Consider the following 12,729-nt stretch of genomic DNA (forward strand, 5'->3'; position numbering starts at 1 on the left):
ATGCTATTACCCCCTAAATAGAATTTCACTAAATTTTTTACGTAAATGGAAAACCGGATACTTTTGATACTATACAAAGATAAGGAAATGAAAGAAGAATGTTTTAATTCTAGATTAAAGTAGTCGAATTTTGTTGTGTATACGTTTAGTGAAATTCCATTCCGTCTATTGTATAGAGAAATTTGAATCTCCATTGAACAGACAGAATTGGATTTCTTACGTGTTTATCGAATAGCGAATACAAAATCTCGATTCGGCACCGCTTAAGAAAATCACTCGGCGTTTTACTTTCACGAGGTTCAATATTATGCTATAAACTATGGTTGCATGAAGTGGGAGATGAAAAAAATATTTTTTTTGAGGCAGTCTCGTAATATAAAGTCAAAGTTTTTCTCTATAGTCTTTTAAATACAAAAACGTCAAATTTCTACCTGGGTACCGAGTTGGCCGAAATTCTATTTGTATTGTGATTTGTGGAATATGTACCATATCTCTGTTATAAAGAAATGCAATTATTGATCGCTTTTACTTCGAATCTTCCACCGTATACCATATATAAGCTAAGAATAATTGATTTCAAAATCGTATAAAAACAGTCAAATCGTTGTCTCGTAAATCTGAAAAAATCAAGTAATTTCGGTAACGTCAATTTCCAACTCACCGAGTAAGTATTTCTTGTTCGAAGGCAAATATCGTATATTATAAAATTCCACACGGTAGCGGGCCTACTTATTTGCCTATGATTTTTTTTTTTTGCAAACCGTTTCTGCACAGTAGCATGTATTGTAGCGTTTTACACACAAATTTAAACGAGCCATTTGTCCGTGAACTTAATACTCTGCGATTCTAAGGACAACCTGATTCCTACCAGCTGCGAGGGTTGTATCTATATGGATTGAAGGTTCGTAGATAAGCGAGTGCAATTGGGCGAGTGGACAGAGGAGTCCTTTGCACACTCGTATATCTACGTTCAGAACATCCATGTATGTAGTTCGTGGTTATACGCATATTGGACAAAACTACATAGTTCGAATGGAGGGAACTGTGTTTTCAATTTGCATGATTAAAATCAGAAGAGAGGTGCACGATCTGCAGTAATATATATAGCCTATGACTGTGCATCATGTGAGGATTTTAGTGAGAAAATACTATTTGGTATGTGATGTATGTAGTATCTTACGTGAAATGAATATTGTCCCGAGTAAAATACTCGACGTGGGATGGAAATTTGGGGGTAAGGGTAGCATCAGTAGTCACGAAGAAAATAATAAGACGGAAATATAGTTGTTAAATGAAGATAACTGTATAAAATACAGTCATAAATGCGCCTTATTTTTTATTATGACAGTGACAGCAGCGAGTAGCGAATCTGATAGATTGGGAAAAACATTTCTCCAGCTACGCTTACTCGTCGACGAGGGTAACGGCGAAAGAAGTAATATATTTACGGAAATGACACTTGGACAATTTTACAAATTCCTCCATGAGCTTGAAAAGGCTAAAAGCAACTTAGAGCTGTTGCAATAATTACAATAATCAAGATAATAACAATGACGTTCATGATTTATTAAACTAGACTAGTTTCTTAATCACATACAAATATTTATGTATACTTTAATAAATATTGTTGATGCATAACATCGCGTAAATGATGCAGTCATTGATACACCTTGATTAAAGTATTAAAAAATATGTTTATTAAAGTATTTCTACGTAGTTCTAAAAAATAATAATTACATTAAATAAAAAATAATCTCACATGATGCATAGGTTTACACGTTTTTACGTATATTTATAAAAATTACAATCTATCCTCAGCTGCTAAATTCCTAAGTACTGTTTATTAGTTTTGATATTTCTTCTCAAGAATAGTTAGAATCTAATGATATCAGTGGTATATAATTTCTGTCAAAGATATATTATTATCTCACTGATATTTATAAATACTTAATCATTCGTTTCTTTTTTTTTACAAGAAGTTCATTTTCTTTTTAACTTTTTTCACTACTTGTCTTTCAATACTTCTACACGTATCCTTGCGCAGATATGCCCTTTTATATATTCACTAGTCATCGAACATTTTGACGCGTAAATGTACATGCAAATGAATGTAATTTGGTGTTGTCCTTCATTGAGATTTCACTCCATGCTTTGTTTTTGTTCATGGCCCAGTATCTGACACAGAAGAGTCGTCATCTGAAATTTAAGATAAATCGGTCATGCCTAACCAAAACCAGTTTATACAATTCTAACAAATAAATTGTTAGATATAAGTCTGCACTATTGGTTAATCTTTGGTTTTTGTGTACTTTTTGGGTGACCCTTGGAAAGCATGAATGATAATATTACTTTGGAAGAAAGAAAGAAAGGAAATGAGAATTTGAAGACAAAGCAAACACAGTCTTGAGATAATAGCGGAAATTTGATACAGAGCAAAAGGCGGTAGAAGATATTCGTAACATTAACATTGGTCTGTCCAGCTTCTCCCCGAATAAACGTGAAAAAAATATACATTTTAGGCAGTCAAAAATCGTGTTATTTTCTTTTTTTATTTATTCATTGTTTAATAATCAAAAGTCAGATGTACAAATTATTATACATGTGTTGTCGTAGCTTAATATTACCGTCAAAGTCAAAAATGTTTAATAACAATAAAAGTAATATGCGACATAACATATAAAAAAAACAACTTTATTTAATACCTCCAAGTTAATTAGAATTTGTATAAGAGAGCAAAAAAAATTACGCATTGTAATACTAATTAAAAGTGGATTTATTTCACAAAGCAAATGACAATCGTCATTGATTAAAAAATTTGTATGATAACATGTAATAAAAAAAAGTATTCAGAAAATACCGAGGGGATTGAAAAATCAACAACACTACTTGCTACAAAACGGTGAACAATAATAATAACAACAATTAAGAATTATCGATGATTTGATACCAACAGAAAAAATGCGTGAAGAAATGGTTACAATTCTCAAAATTCTCGCATCTGAATGTACAAGTTAGGACAAGTGCTACTGTAGAAAAAATTCGTCATGTGTAGAGCAGGATGTTTAATAAATCTACGAGGCCTTGGTTTCGCAGTATGTGCATTAGTTATCACTCCTCTTTGATTATATGGCTCAGTCAATGAAACAGCCGGACTTTTAATTAAAGAAGAAGCCTCTCTTGCATTTAAGAAGTCTTTTTGCTGTTCAGACTTGCCTTGTTCGGCTCTTTCTCGTATCGACTCAAGGACGGGTAGTACAGCACCTAACAATGGCCTTCGCGGTGGTTCGCCAGCCCAGCATTGCTCCATTAGTGTCCAACATTCGTCATCAAAATGGTCGAGTCTTTCTGGTCTCAAGCCTAAACATATGACAAAATTTTATTAAACGGTAGGAGTGAAGATCTTCCAAGTAGAGGTCGAAGAGAATTTTTTTAACTCAATCTCCACAAAATATTAGAAGCTAGAATTACTGTCCTTTTCCATCGAACTACTCAGTCGAGAGACAAACAGCTGATCATGTTTTTTCTAATCAATTTAATTGCCGATGCAAAGTTTTCATCGATGATCTTGTACTCACCTCTTCTAACGCTTGTCCAGAGCTGTTCCTTGTTGTGAAATTGTTCGAAGGCAAAGGGGAGTCGTACATTTCCCGCACATATATACCAGAACAAGACTCCGAATGCATAGACATCTACGCTACTGTCATAATGTCCTGAAATTAGTTCCGGCGCCATGTGTACTGGAGTGCCGACGATACTGCCAGACATCATCGCTTCTGGTATGCAAAAGCCGAGATCCGTTAGTTTGGCACGGTTGTCTGTATCCAATAAAACGTTCTTCAGTTTGATATCGCGGTGAACTAGTCCTTGGGAATGAAGGTACCTTATCCCCTCGATGACGTCTATTGCAATCTGAATTCTTTCAAGCCATGACAGTCCTGCCTTTATTCCGCAGTAAAGGTCTCGGCTCAGGCGGTCTGTAACGAGTAGCACAGCTGGCGAGAGTCCGCAACCGCCGCCATACGAGTCGTCGACAACCGAACCGCGCAGCTTTACTATCCTTTTGTGATCGGGTATCGATCTTGTGTAGTAAAATTCCATTGCCAAGTCGTTCCAGTGTTTGTCGTCAGGTGGTACGACCGATTTCACCGCACATGGACCCGGTGCCCCTCCCCATTCATCGCAGGAGAACACAACACCGTACTGACCCCTGCCAATCTCTTTACCCTGACGTGGTATCCCATATCTCACCATATCGCTCATGGATGTAGATTCTAGAGCAAGTCTAGCCAGTCTTGGGGCGTGGATTTTCCTTATCGCGACCCTCTGTTCCTCCGTTCTTTCAAGCTTACCAGAGTAATGACTTTCTAGAGAGCGAAGCGCTGACTGAAATGAGTCATGCGAGGATTTCACCTTTTCTCTGAACTGCGTTGCTATGGCTTTAGAGAGCCGGGCTGAATTTAGAGAGTTTAGAATGTCAACGGCTACTCTTCTCCTCCACGAAACGTCGAGTACTGGTGTCGAAGACCAGGGAAGTGGGAGGGACTTGACCAGTTGCCTTAATCTCTCTAGGAACGAGTGAACCATTGACGTGGAATTATCAGTTAACTCGACGTTGTACGCTGCCGATAGTATCTGCTTGAGGGCGTCGCTCGCCAACAGACTAGACTCGTGCTCGCAACTCCTTTCGAGACTCAGCAAACACCTCTGCAATGTTCCAACGAACGTTTCTCGCAGGCAGTCGACAGATGTTACTAATTGTTTGGCCACTCGTTCACTCAGAGAGCTCAGCAGCAGTCTTTGGACTTTGAGCGTCGCCGCACGAATGGTGTCGCACCATTCTCTCGTGTCGTCATTTTCCAGGTTAATACTTTCGCTGTGGTAATTGCGATCCCCCTCGATCAGATCAGTTTTCATTTCGTCAATAATGTTTTGTATCAGTTCGGTAACCTCCTCCTGCTTCTCGCTAACCAACTTCATCAAACTGCTGTACAACTCATTCTCCTTTTGTCGCGCGTATTGTATCCTACGCGGCGTTATCTGCAATTCTCTCGCCATGTCAAAAGCGCTCAGTATGAATTTGCGTAGACTAGTCGTATGGACTCCGTTCAACAGGTTGCTGGCGTTCACCAAATACTTCTGCAGGCACTCCTCTGTGAATCGAAGTAATTGGTCCATCTTTTGTTGTGAATTTATGAACTGACTAGAGCTGTTGTAGTTACTTCCAACGAGCCAGGAGAGTTGATCAACCTCGACAGATTCCTCCATTCGCATGAATCCCAGACTAGCTATTTGATTCAACCATGTAAGACCAAGGAGATTCATTTTTTCCGTGATTATCTCCTCTCTGTCTTGTAGGGACGTTGACCTGTTCTCGGACATGGTTTCCTGGAGGTGGTGTTGTTCGGATTCTGTTAATTCCATATCTGCATCGTTAACTAACATATTGATTTCTGAGGATATAAAGAGAACCGGGTAATCGGGATAAGTTTCTTTCAGGTCTCTCAATTCATCCAAGTTTTCTTGGCTCAGGGGATGCTCTCCCAGTGCGTAAAAGAATATTGGTAAGACTTTCAGGATTCCTTTTGACAACACTTTAGTGGCGCCATCTTTAGGGGTTACAAATATTTGTACATTGTCTCTTAGCACAACCTTGTCCACTTTCACTTCAAGGACAGCTGGGCAATTGATGTCGTCGTTCTCGCTTCGTGTTAGATCTTCGACGGGAAGAGTAGTCCACGTTTTTTCGTTGCAGTGAAGCCTCTCCACCACCTCGTATTCCAGGTTCAGCGTCAGACTGACGTGATTCGTCTCTCCGTAGCTGATCTTTATCCATCTCCATGAGCCGTTACAAGTTGGTAAAATGTCAGACGATAATAACATGTTCACTAGGCACGCTTTTGTCTTTGTATCTTGACCCATTATTACTATTGCTGGCGAGTCTTCAAGAATGTGAGTAATCCTTTCCAATGTCAACGGCGTTAGCAAGTCTGTGCTCACGTTTTCTGTAATTTGAAGTACCCGCCGATAAATTTGGCTGCCATCTTTTTTAACTTTGTTCAGACTTAGATATATCATTTATCTGGTTATGAATTGTAATAATTATTGGGTGTCAGCCTTATTGTAAATGAAAATGAGTCAATATAAAATACAAATTTTTCAAACATAGTCACCTAAATTTCTGGATAGTCCAGTGACAAGGTATAGATTAGAACTGTAAATTTCAAATTAATATTTACAATATGGGTAGCAGTAATAAGAACAGAGTTTATCAAGTCAACAGTCTAGCATTTGCTCAAACTATCGATAATATATTTGGTAAACGCAGAGAATAGTTGACATGGAGGGGCCAGATAAAAGTCAATGCTGTAAAGGCATAAGAAATTTATGAAAAAACTGTGCAAGTGAATTGCAAACTACATTATGAATTAGTTTAGAGAAAATGTTGTATTCAATGATTGGGTCGTTCATCTTAGAAGAATCATCTTATTTGTACAGTGGAATGATGAAGCACTTCTTTCAGCATTAAGAAAACATCTGAGTGATAGGGATAAGTTAACTCTCATTAACATTCTCACATAAAATAAAGCACACTTTTTGACAAGCAACGAAGGCATATTGTCTGGTCCTGCGTTAGAAGTTTCATCTAATTCAGAAATGACTTTAGCAACATCACTTTCATTCAACTGTAGAAAATTGATACAATCAGAGTAATCGAATTCAACGTTGGTTGACGACAAATCCATTGCCATAAATACTGTCGATCTGTGAAAAAAAAATACAAAATTTACCATCTGGAAAGAAATTTTCAGCAGCAATGGCGTCAAGCGTCCGCTGAGTTTCCTTTAGAATACATCTTAGTTTCCTTCTGTTTTTGTAGTATTTTCTGAACTCCAATCGCAGCCTGCTCACCATCTTGATACTCTGAGTTTAGTACTGGGCAGTGGCAAGGAATGTGTTTCATATCCTAAAAATAGAAGCATCCAAGATATAATTTAGCAAATATTATGGAGCGGCAAGCTCTTCACTAACATATAAAAGACGCTGTATGTCTATTACGTAGCTTATGACCGACAAGTTTTAGTACATTAGTTTGGAGTGCCAGAAAAAGGAAAAGAACACTCAAAGAAAAACGTAAAGCCACTGACTGCAAGCCTTTGATTGCTCCGCTGGGATCAGTAAATTTCCCATCCAAAGTGATCAGAGATTAACAATGTTCTTTTGAAGGTTATGAAGAACGGTCGAAGAGAAGGGGTTTGTGTATTCAGATTAGACTTGAATATGGTATGCATGGGGGAATTATTTTTCAAAAATCTTATAAAACCTGTCAGAATAGACAGTTTGTTAGATTCTGGAGGGGGGGGGGGGGGGGGGGCAGATTAGCCATATAAATTACGTTAACGTAGTTCAACGTTCGATTGTCCGAATTCAAATGCGCATCTGTGTTGTTACGCTAACGGATTTGAGATTGGATTAGCCAGAGTTACGAGAATCCTAACTGAACTAGTCTACGTGATTGTAAACTCGGATCGATCGGTAATTAAATTACGTTTTAAAATTATGGTTGGCACGCAGTATCGCCGAAGCTCTTGTTGATGTTTGGAAAAATGAAAGAGTCTAGCAGGTTTTCCTGAATTTCAATGCGGTCAACAGCACGGCTTATTGGATTCTGGTTCAAAGCATATGCCTCCATGACCGCGCAGCACAAACAACAAGTTACCGGAGCAGTACCTAAGTTTTTACGAAATGTATGTATGTATGTAATTTCGACTTGTATGACATACATCAAACTGTCCCGACTAGCGCATGACGGTTACTAACTTTCTCATGCAAGTGAGCTGCATGCGTTTCGTGTATTATTCGCAAGTAGCGCCACCTACGTCCATAAACTATAAGTTCAATTTTGGATGACCAATTTCAAACAGCTTTTCGAACGTTTTGAGCAATTACGAATAAAATCTTATCAGCTTCAGTCAACGTAAGGGCGGTTTTGGTTTTCGTTTGAGTCGGAAATTTTTAGTGTTTTAACAGAGCACCGCGAAGTGCTTTTTAATTCGAGAGAAATCGATCGATTTTAAATTCCGGATAACTTGGATCTAATTCACTTGGTTGTGACGAAAAATTTGTTGAAATTCAATTGAAATTACTTTCAAATATTCTAACGAATTTCTCAAAGTTTCTCTTGAGAAAGGATTCCGTCTTTGAAATTGTATTATCAAGTTCAATCCAATGTTCATGCCGGATATTAGGGAATTCCCGGACCAGAGCTGGAGGTCATTGCACGCGGTTTGATCCAATTTTTATTCGAATTAGCGGCTACTCGGTTTCGTTCGACAAATTCATTAATTACGCTAGCCGATCTAGCATTAAAAGTTTTGATCTCGTACGTGCCATTCCGTTTCACGTGCCATTATTTTTTCTTTTGTCAATTATGTCGAACATCCGCAGCGCGACGATGACTTTGACAATATTTCGTAGACGTTCCGATTTTCGATTTGTAGTTACCGCCATTTACAGTATATAGTTATGGAGATGCTCGAATCCTAGTATGCGACGGTATGTGTATACTGCATATGCATACAACTGACATCAGAAGCTAAAATAGATGCTACCGCAAGCGTAATAATAGAACGTAATCACTGTCCGATTTGAAACTGGTGTAAAAAATCCCAAAGTCAGTTATCGATACTGTTATTATACTTGTCTATAAAAGTCCGGTCAAACGTTGTCTACAATAATCTTTACGATTCAATTAATCATGACTGCAAGGCACGGTTTTTCACAGAATCACGATGTTACGATGCGTATACGAAAGATTACTGCAAAGACTTTATATTGATGATAAATATCGGTATAGTAGAACCTCGATTCTCCTTCTACTTCTCACTCAACCTCGTTTTCTTCTGCCAGTTGTTACAGGGAGTCGGAGTCGTATGTGTATGCACTGACATGTCACTGCGCACAATGGTATGCATATGATTTGTGCATTCATTTTGACTATAATGTAAATGAAAAATCACGTAATATTGACACCAGGCCTACCGGAATATCGATGCTCTACTGCAATCTAAAGTATAGATGTATTACCAACACACGATGTGCGCGCATGTACGTAGAAAATGTTTGTACGGGTGTGTTTGGAGTTGATGGGTCATTCGGCTGGTATATGTCATCTGTGTATCAACTGTTTTCTAGAATATTGAATACATGTACTCGACAGATTGCAGCAGCGTTGAACAACAATGCATGTGACTTGTCACGTGACAACGAATGTACGTGAATTTTATTACAACGGCATATATTTGAAATACATTCGAAAACTGTTCAGAATAGCTTTGAAATTTATAAACAAGCATCGAAATATCAAAAGGTGTTGGATTTAAAACCGTTGAATCGAAATTCAAAAATCGAAAAATCGGTGTACGCATTCGATAATTGCCGGTAATAACCTATTGTTATATCTCGAGAAGATTATAAATATGTGCGGTGAAAATTGCGTATAAAAAATCGCACAAATGTTTCACATATTAGTTCTGCAGAGGGATTCAGGACTGATGAAAAAAAGACAAGTATTAACTTACCTTTATCGACAGTTAAGCGACTGATGATTTTCGATGAGCAGAGTACGGGAAATACGAGATACTAGTTTAACTTTTGTTGTTTCGTTGTTATTAATCGCTCTCGTATATAAAATGACGATTTTATACGACCAGTAGCTTGTTTAATTCATATTGTGGAACTAAAATGACATCGAGGTTTTAGGTCAGTAACTATGCATTTCCACTTTGCCTACCGCTTGTTTGTTGTATGGTTTAATCTGGAGAAATGGGATATCAACGAAAACAAAAAATAACAATAACGCAAATCGGATGAATAATTATTGACGAGGCTGCGATAACTCTAACCGGCCAGACATCACAATGTAATAATTTATTGCATTCTTTCGATTATTTAAATTCAATTCGTCAGTTTGTATATTATCAACTATACACAGCTCATATGGCACGTGGGGTAAACAAGTAAACGATGAAGTTGAAAATTATTATTTGATAATTGAACATGTTGTTTCCGGTCTGCGCTCAACTGCAGTTCCGCTGTTAAAAAAAATGTAATTGATGCCGAGTTCACTTTGTTGGTAATATTACCGACGATCATTTTTATTACCGACTGATCATCGGTTATCAAGCAACGGCAAGTACTTGTTTGTTGGATTGACAAGCACCATTATTTATCCGCCGAGTTGAGAAAAATACCAGTCCGTCTGGTTGACGATTGGCAAGCGTTATTTCAGGACGAGGTCGGTACGATCGGTATTCAGGCAAATACAATAATTTTAGCAATATTGTAATGAAGACTGTGACAATCATTCGCCAGGAGAATCAATCTGTTCCGGGGAAAAAGTACTGATGGTATAAACACGTGGGTAAAAAATTCTCAACTTTGGGCAGCACGACTCGCATTTAGTGTAGCTGAATCTGCTCGCTATCTCTTTTTTCAAACATTATATTTGTACATTTAATCAGTAATTTTATTTTTCACAAATCAAGCAGAATTTTCTCAGAATAATTACTTACTTAACGATGAAATCAACAAAGAAAATCTCGCGGTGATCAAAAAGCGTGGTTAATTAATTCCTGGATGCATATAGGGATTTGAAATGAAAGAAGAACGTACTTAACGTAGAAGAGAAGAAATCGAACGATCTTGGATTCTTCAGTAGAAATTTTTCTCTCCTGCTATCACTCAAGGCGGAGTGTATAGTAGAGGTATAGTACACTCTCTTGAAACATTAAAGAAAAAGTGGAATCGTTAATCTAAGAGATGCTAAGGTATACAATATGATGGGTGGCAGGGAGGAGGGGGGGGGGTTCGTTATTTGAAAAGTACAGTAGTAGGAGAAGCGTATAACGGAAAGCGGAAAGAAGAGCGAAGACAGGAAAGGGGCTGTAAGGACCTTTCGGCGTCGAGTCGCGACTCTTTGATCAACTCACCAGTCCGCAGTTCGCCCCGTGCACTAAACGCGTCCTGATCTCTCTCATGAATATGTAGTACCTTAAACAATTCCGTAAGCCATCTAATTGACGCGTCAGAAAGAAAAAAAAAACAAAAAAAAAAAAACACAAGGCAAAAAGATTGAATTTATTTTTCGGTGGAAAAAGCCACGAGGGTAAAAAAGAATGCATCAAACGGTTGAATTAAAATCTGAATTAAACCTTTGTCTTTATAACAGTTTTGTACGATTCAAATATTTCCAATGTTTGAATATCAATTACTACAAGCTGTTGTTAAATTTAGAATCGATGTATTAGAATTCGAGTGCAGTGTCAGATTACCTCGGAAATAATTTTCCGGGCTATTATTGTACGAGCGAATTGATAAGCACTCGAATTTGCTGGTTTTTTTTTTTTTTTACAGTATTTTTAACATTGCAATCTGAAAAACAGACTTGACGGCTTAATTAGCGTCACAGTATAAAATACCGAGAAATCGAATATTGTTTGAAATACGGCAACCTTGTTCACCTTCTTTGTCATTAGTTTTCACCTGATTGGGATGATTGCAATAAAAAGAAAAAGAAAAAGATAACGAATTTGGTGTAAAAACTGAAGAGGTGAGGAAAAGGGTCCCTAGAATTGATTGACGCGAGTTAAAATGAAGAGAGAAACGAAGTTTAGAATTCAGGATGAAATTGATTAGACATCTTTGATGCAAGCCGGTGAATAATAACGTAAAACGCGGCGCCATCCTGGGTATACTACGTCTATATATATATATTTCGAGGGGGGGAATTGAAATCGCGAACCAAGTGCCATCGTGTCGTATATACAAGATTCATAACGAACAACGTCGCACTCTTTGGCACTCGGATATATTCGGAGTGTTCGCTCGTTCGCGGACTCTGGAAATCCGGGAGTCCCGGTCTTCTGGAAGATCGGCACAGATCAAAGACCCTCGAGGGTTATCCGCGGTCCCTATGCTGCAGCCCTCGTACGCTTACACTCGACTCGTTCTAGAGTGGCGTCAACTCGAATCCCGGAACAAGAATAAAGAATCGATGGCCTCATGCGTGAAACGATGCCACTGCAAACAATCCGCGATTTGTTTAGGTACCTACTACCATTCCGTCGCGATGCCCGTCAGCCGTACAAGGTACATCCTATAACCCGACTCTCTCAGAGTTTGGACACACAACTGACCGTGCAGGGATCACTGACCATTCACCCCCTCGTATCATTATATCAAAATACGTACAGGGAAATATTCCAGCCTGCGGCAGCTTTGAATTCGCTAGTTTAATGTGAATTATTCAAATATCTGGTAAAATGCTTCATTTGGATATTCTTCTAGCTAAAATGGCGCCGATGACAGGCGTCAGCTGATCCGTTCACGTTAATCGTACGCGTAATTCAAGCCAAGGAAAACTTCGCGCAAGCTCGCGGACTTTTACGTTGTTGTATGAAATTGATCGCGAGAGCGAAATTGGACGGATAATCTTTTTTATATTAAAATACGCCTGTAACCTATAAACTATTCGAACACCAGATAGCGGTTTTCGGTATTTTTATACTTGAATTTTCTGTACTTTTCCCCTCTAGTTGGTTTCCGTCGATTTCATACCTCGCGGGTTGGATTAGATCTGTTTTCTCTCGCATCGTTGTCCGCGGGGTCGACTCCTATCATCGGGAAAAGGACGCGACCGGGAATCGCATGAATAGCATCCTAGCCTTTGAT

At 38.4% G+C, this 12,729-nt stretch overlaps 2 protein-coding genes across 7 annotated transcripts in view; one reads left to right on the forward strand and one right to left on the reverse strand.

Annotated features, from left to right (window-relative positions):
• Window positions 1–12,729, forward strand: part of LOC124305371 (uncharacterized) — a 72,338-nt gene that overhangs the window by 783 nt on the left and 58,826 nt on the right. The window lies entirely within an intron of this gene.
• LOC124305367 (dual serine/threonine and tyrosine protein kinase-like) lies at window positions 1,280–9,704 on the reverse strand. 6 transcript variants are annotated; one of them, XM_046764709.1, is made up of 5 exons: window positions 7,547–8,060; window positions 6,789–6,964; window positions 3,576–6,002; window positions 3,214–3,357; window positions 1,280–2,196 (listed from the first exon to the last, which is right to left on the reverse strand). In XM_046764709.1, exons 2-5 carry the CDS (start codon window positions 6,910–6,912, stop codon window positions 2,162–2,164), a joined length of 2,730 nt encoding a protein of 909 aa, XP_046620665.1. In that variant the 5' UTR covers window positions 6,913–6,964; window positions 7,547–8,060; the 3' UTR covers window positions 1,280–2,161. The 6 variants fall into 6 exon arrangements, with proteins under 6 accessions (XP_046620665.1, XP_046620663.1, XP_046620664.1 ...); XM_046764707.1 differs by lacking the exons at window positions 1,280–2,196; window positions 7,547–8,060 and adding an exon at window positions 9,579–9,704 and having other exon boundaries at window positions 2,318–3,357; XM_046764708.1 differs by lacking the exons at window positions 1,280–2,196; window positions 7,547–8,060 and adding an exon at window positions 8,890–9,026 and having other exon boundaries at window positions 2,318–3,357.

Source organism: Neodiprion virginianus, chromosome 5 (genome assembly GCF_021901495.1).
Source record: "Neodiprion virginianus isolate iyNeoVirg1 chromosome 5, iyNeoVirg1.1, whole genome shotgun sequence".
Taxonomy (NCBI): Eukaryota; Metazoa; Arthropoda; class Insecta; order Hymenoptera; family Diprionidae; genus Neodiprion; species Neodiprion virginianus.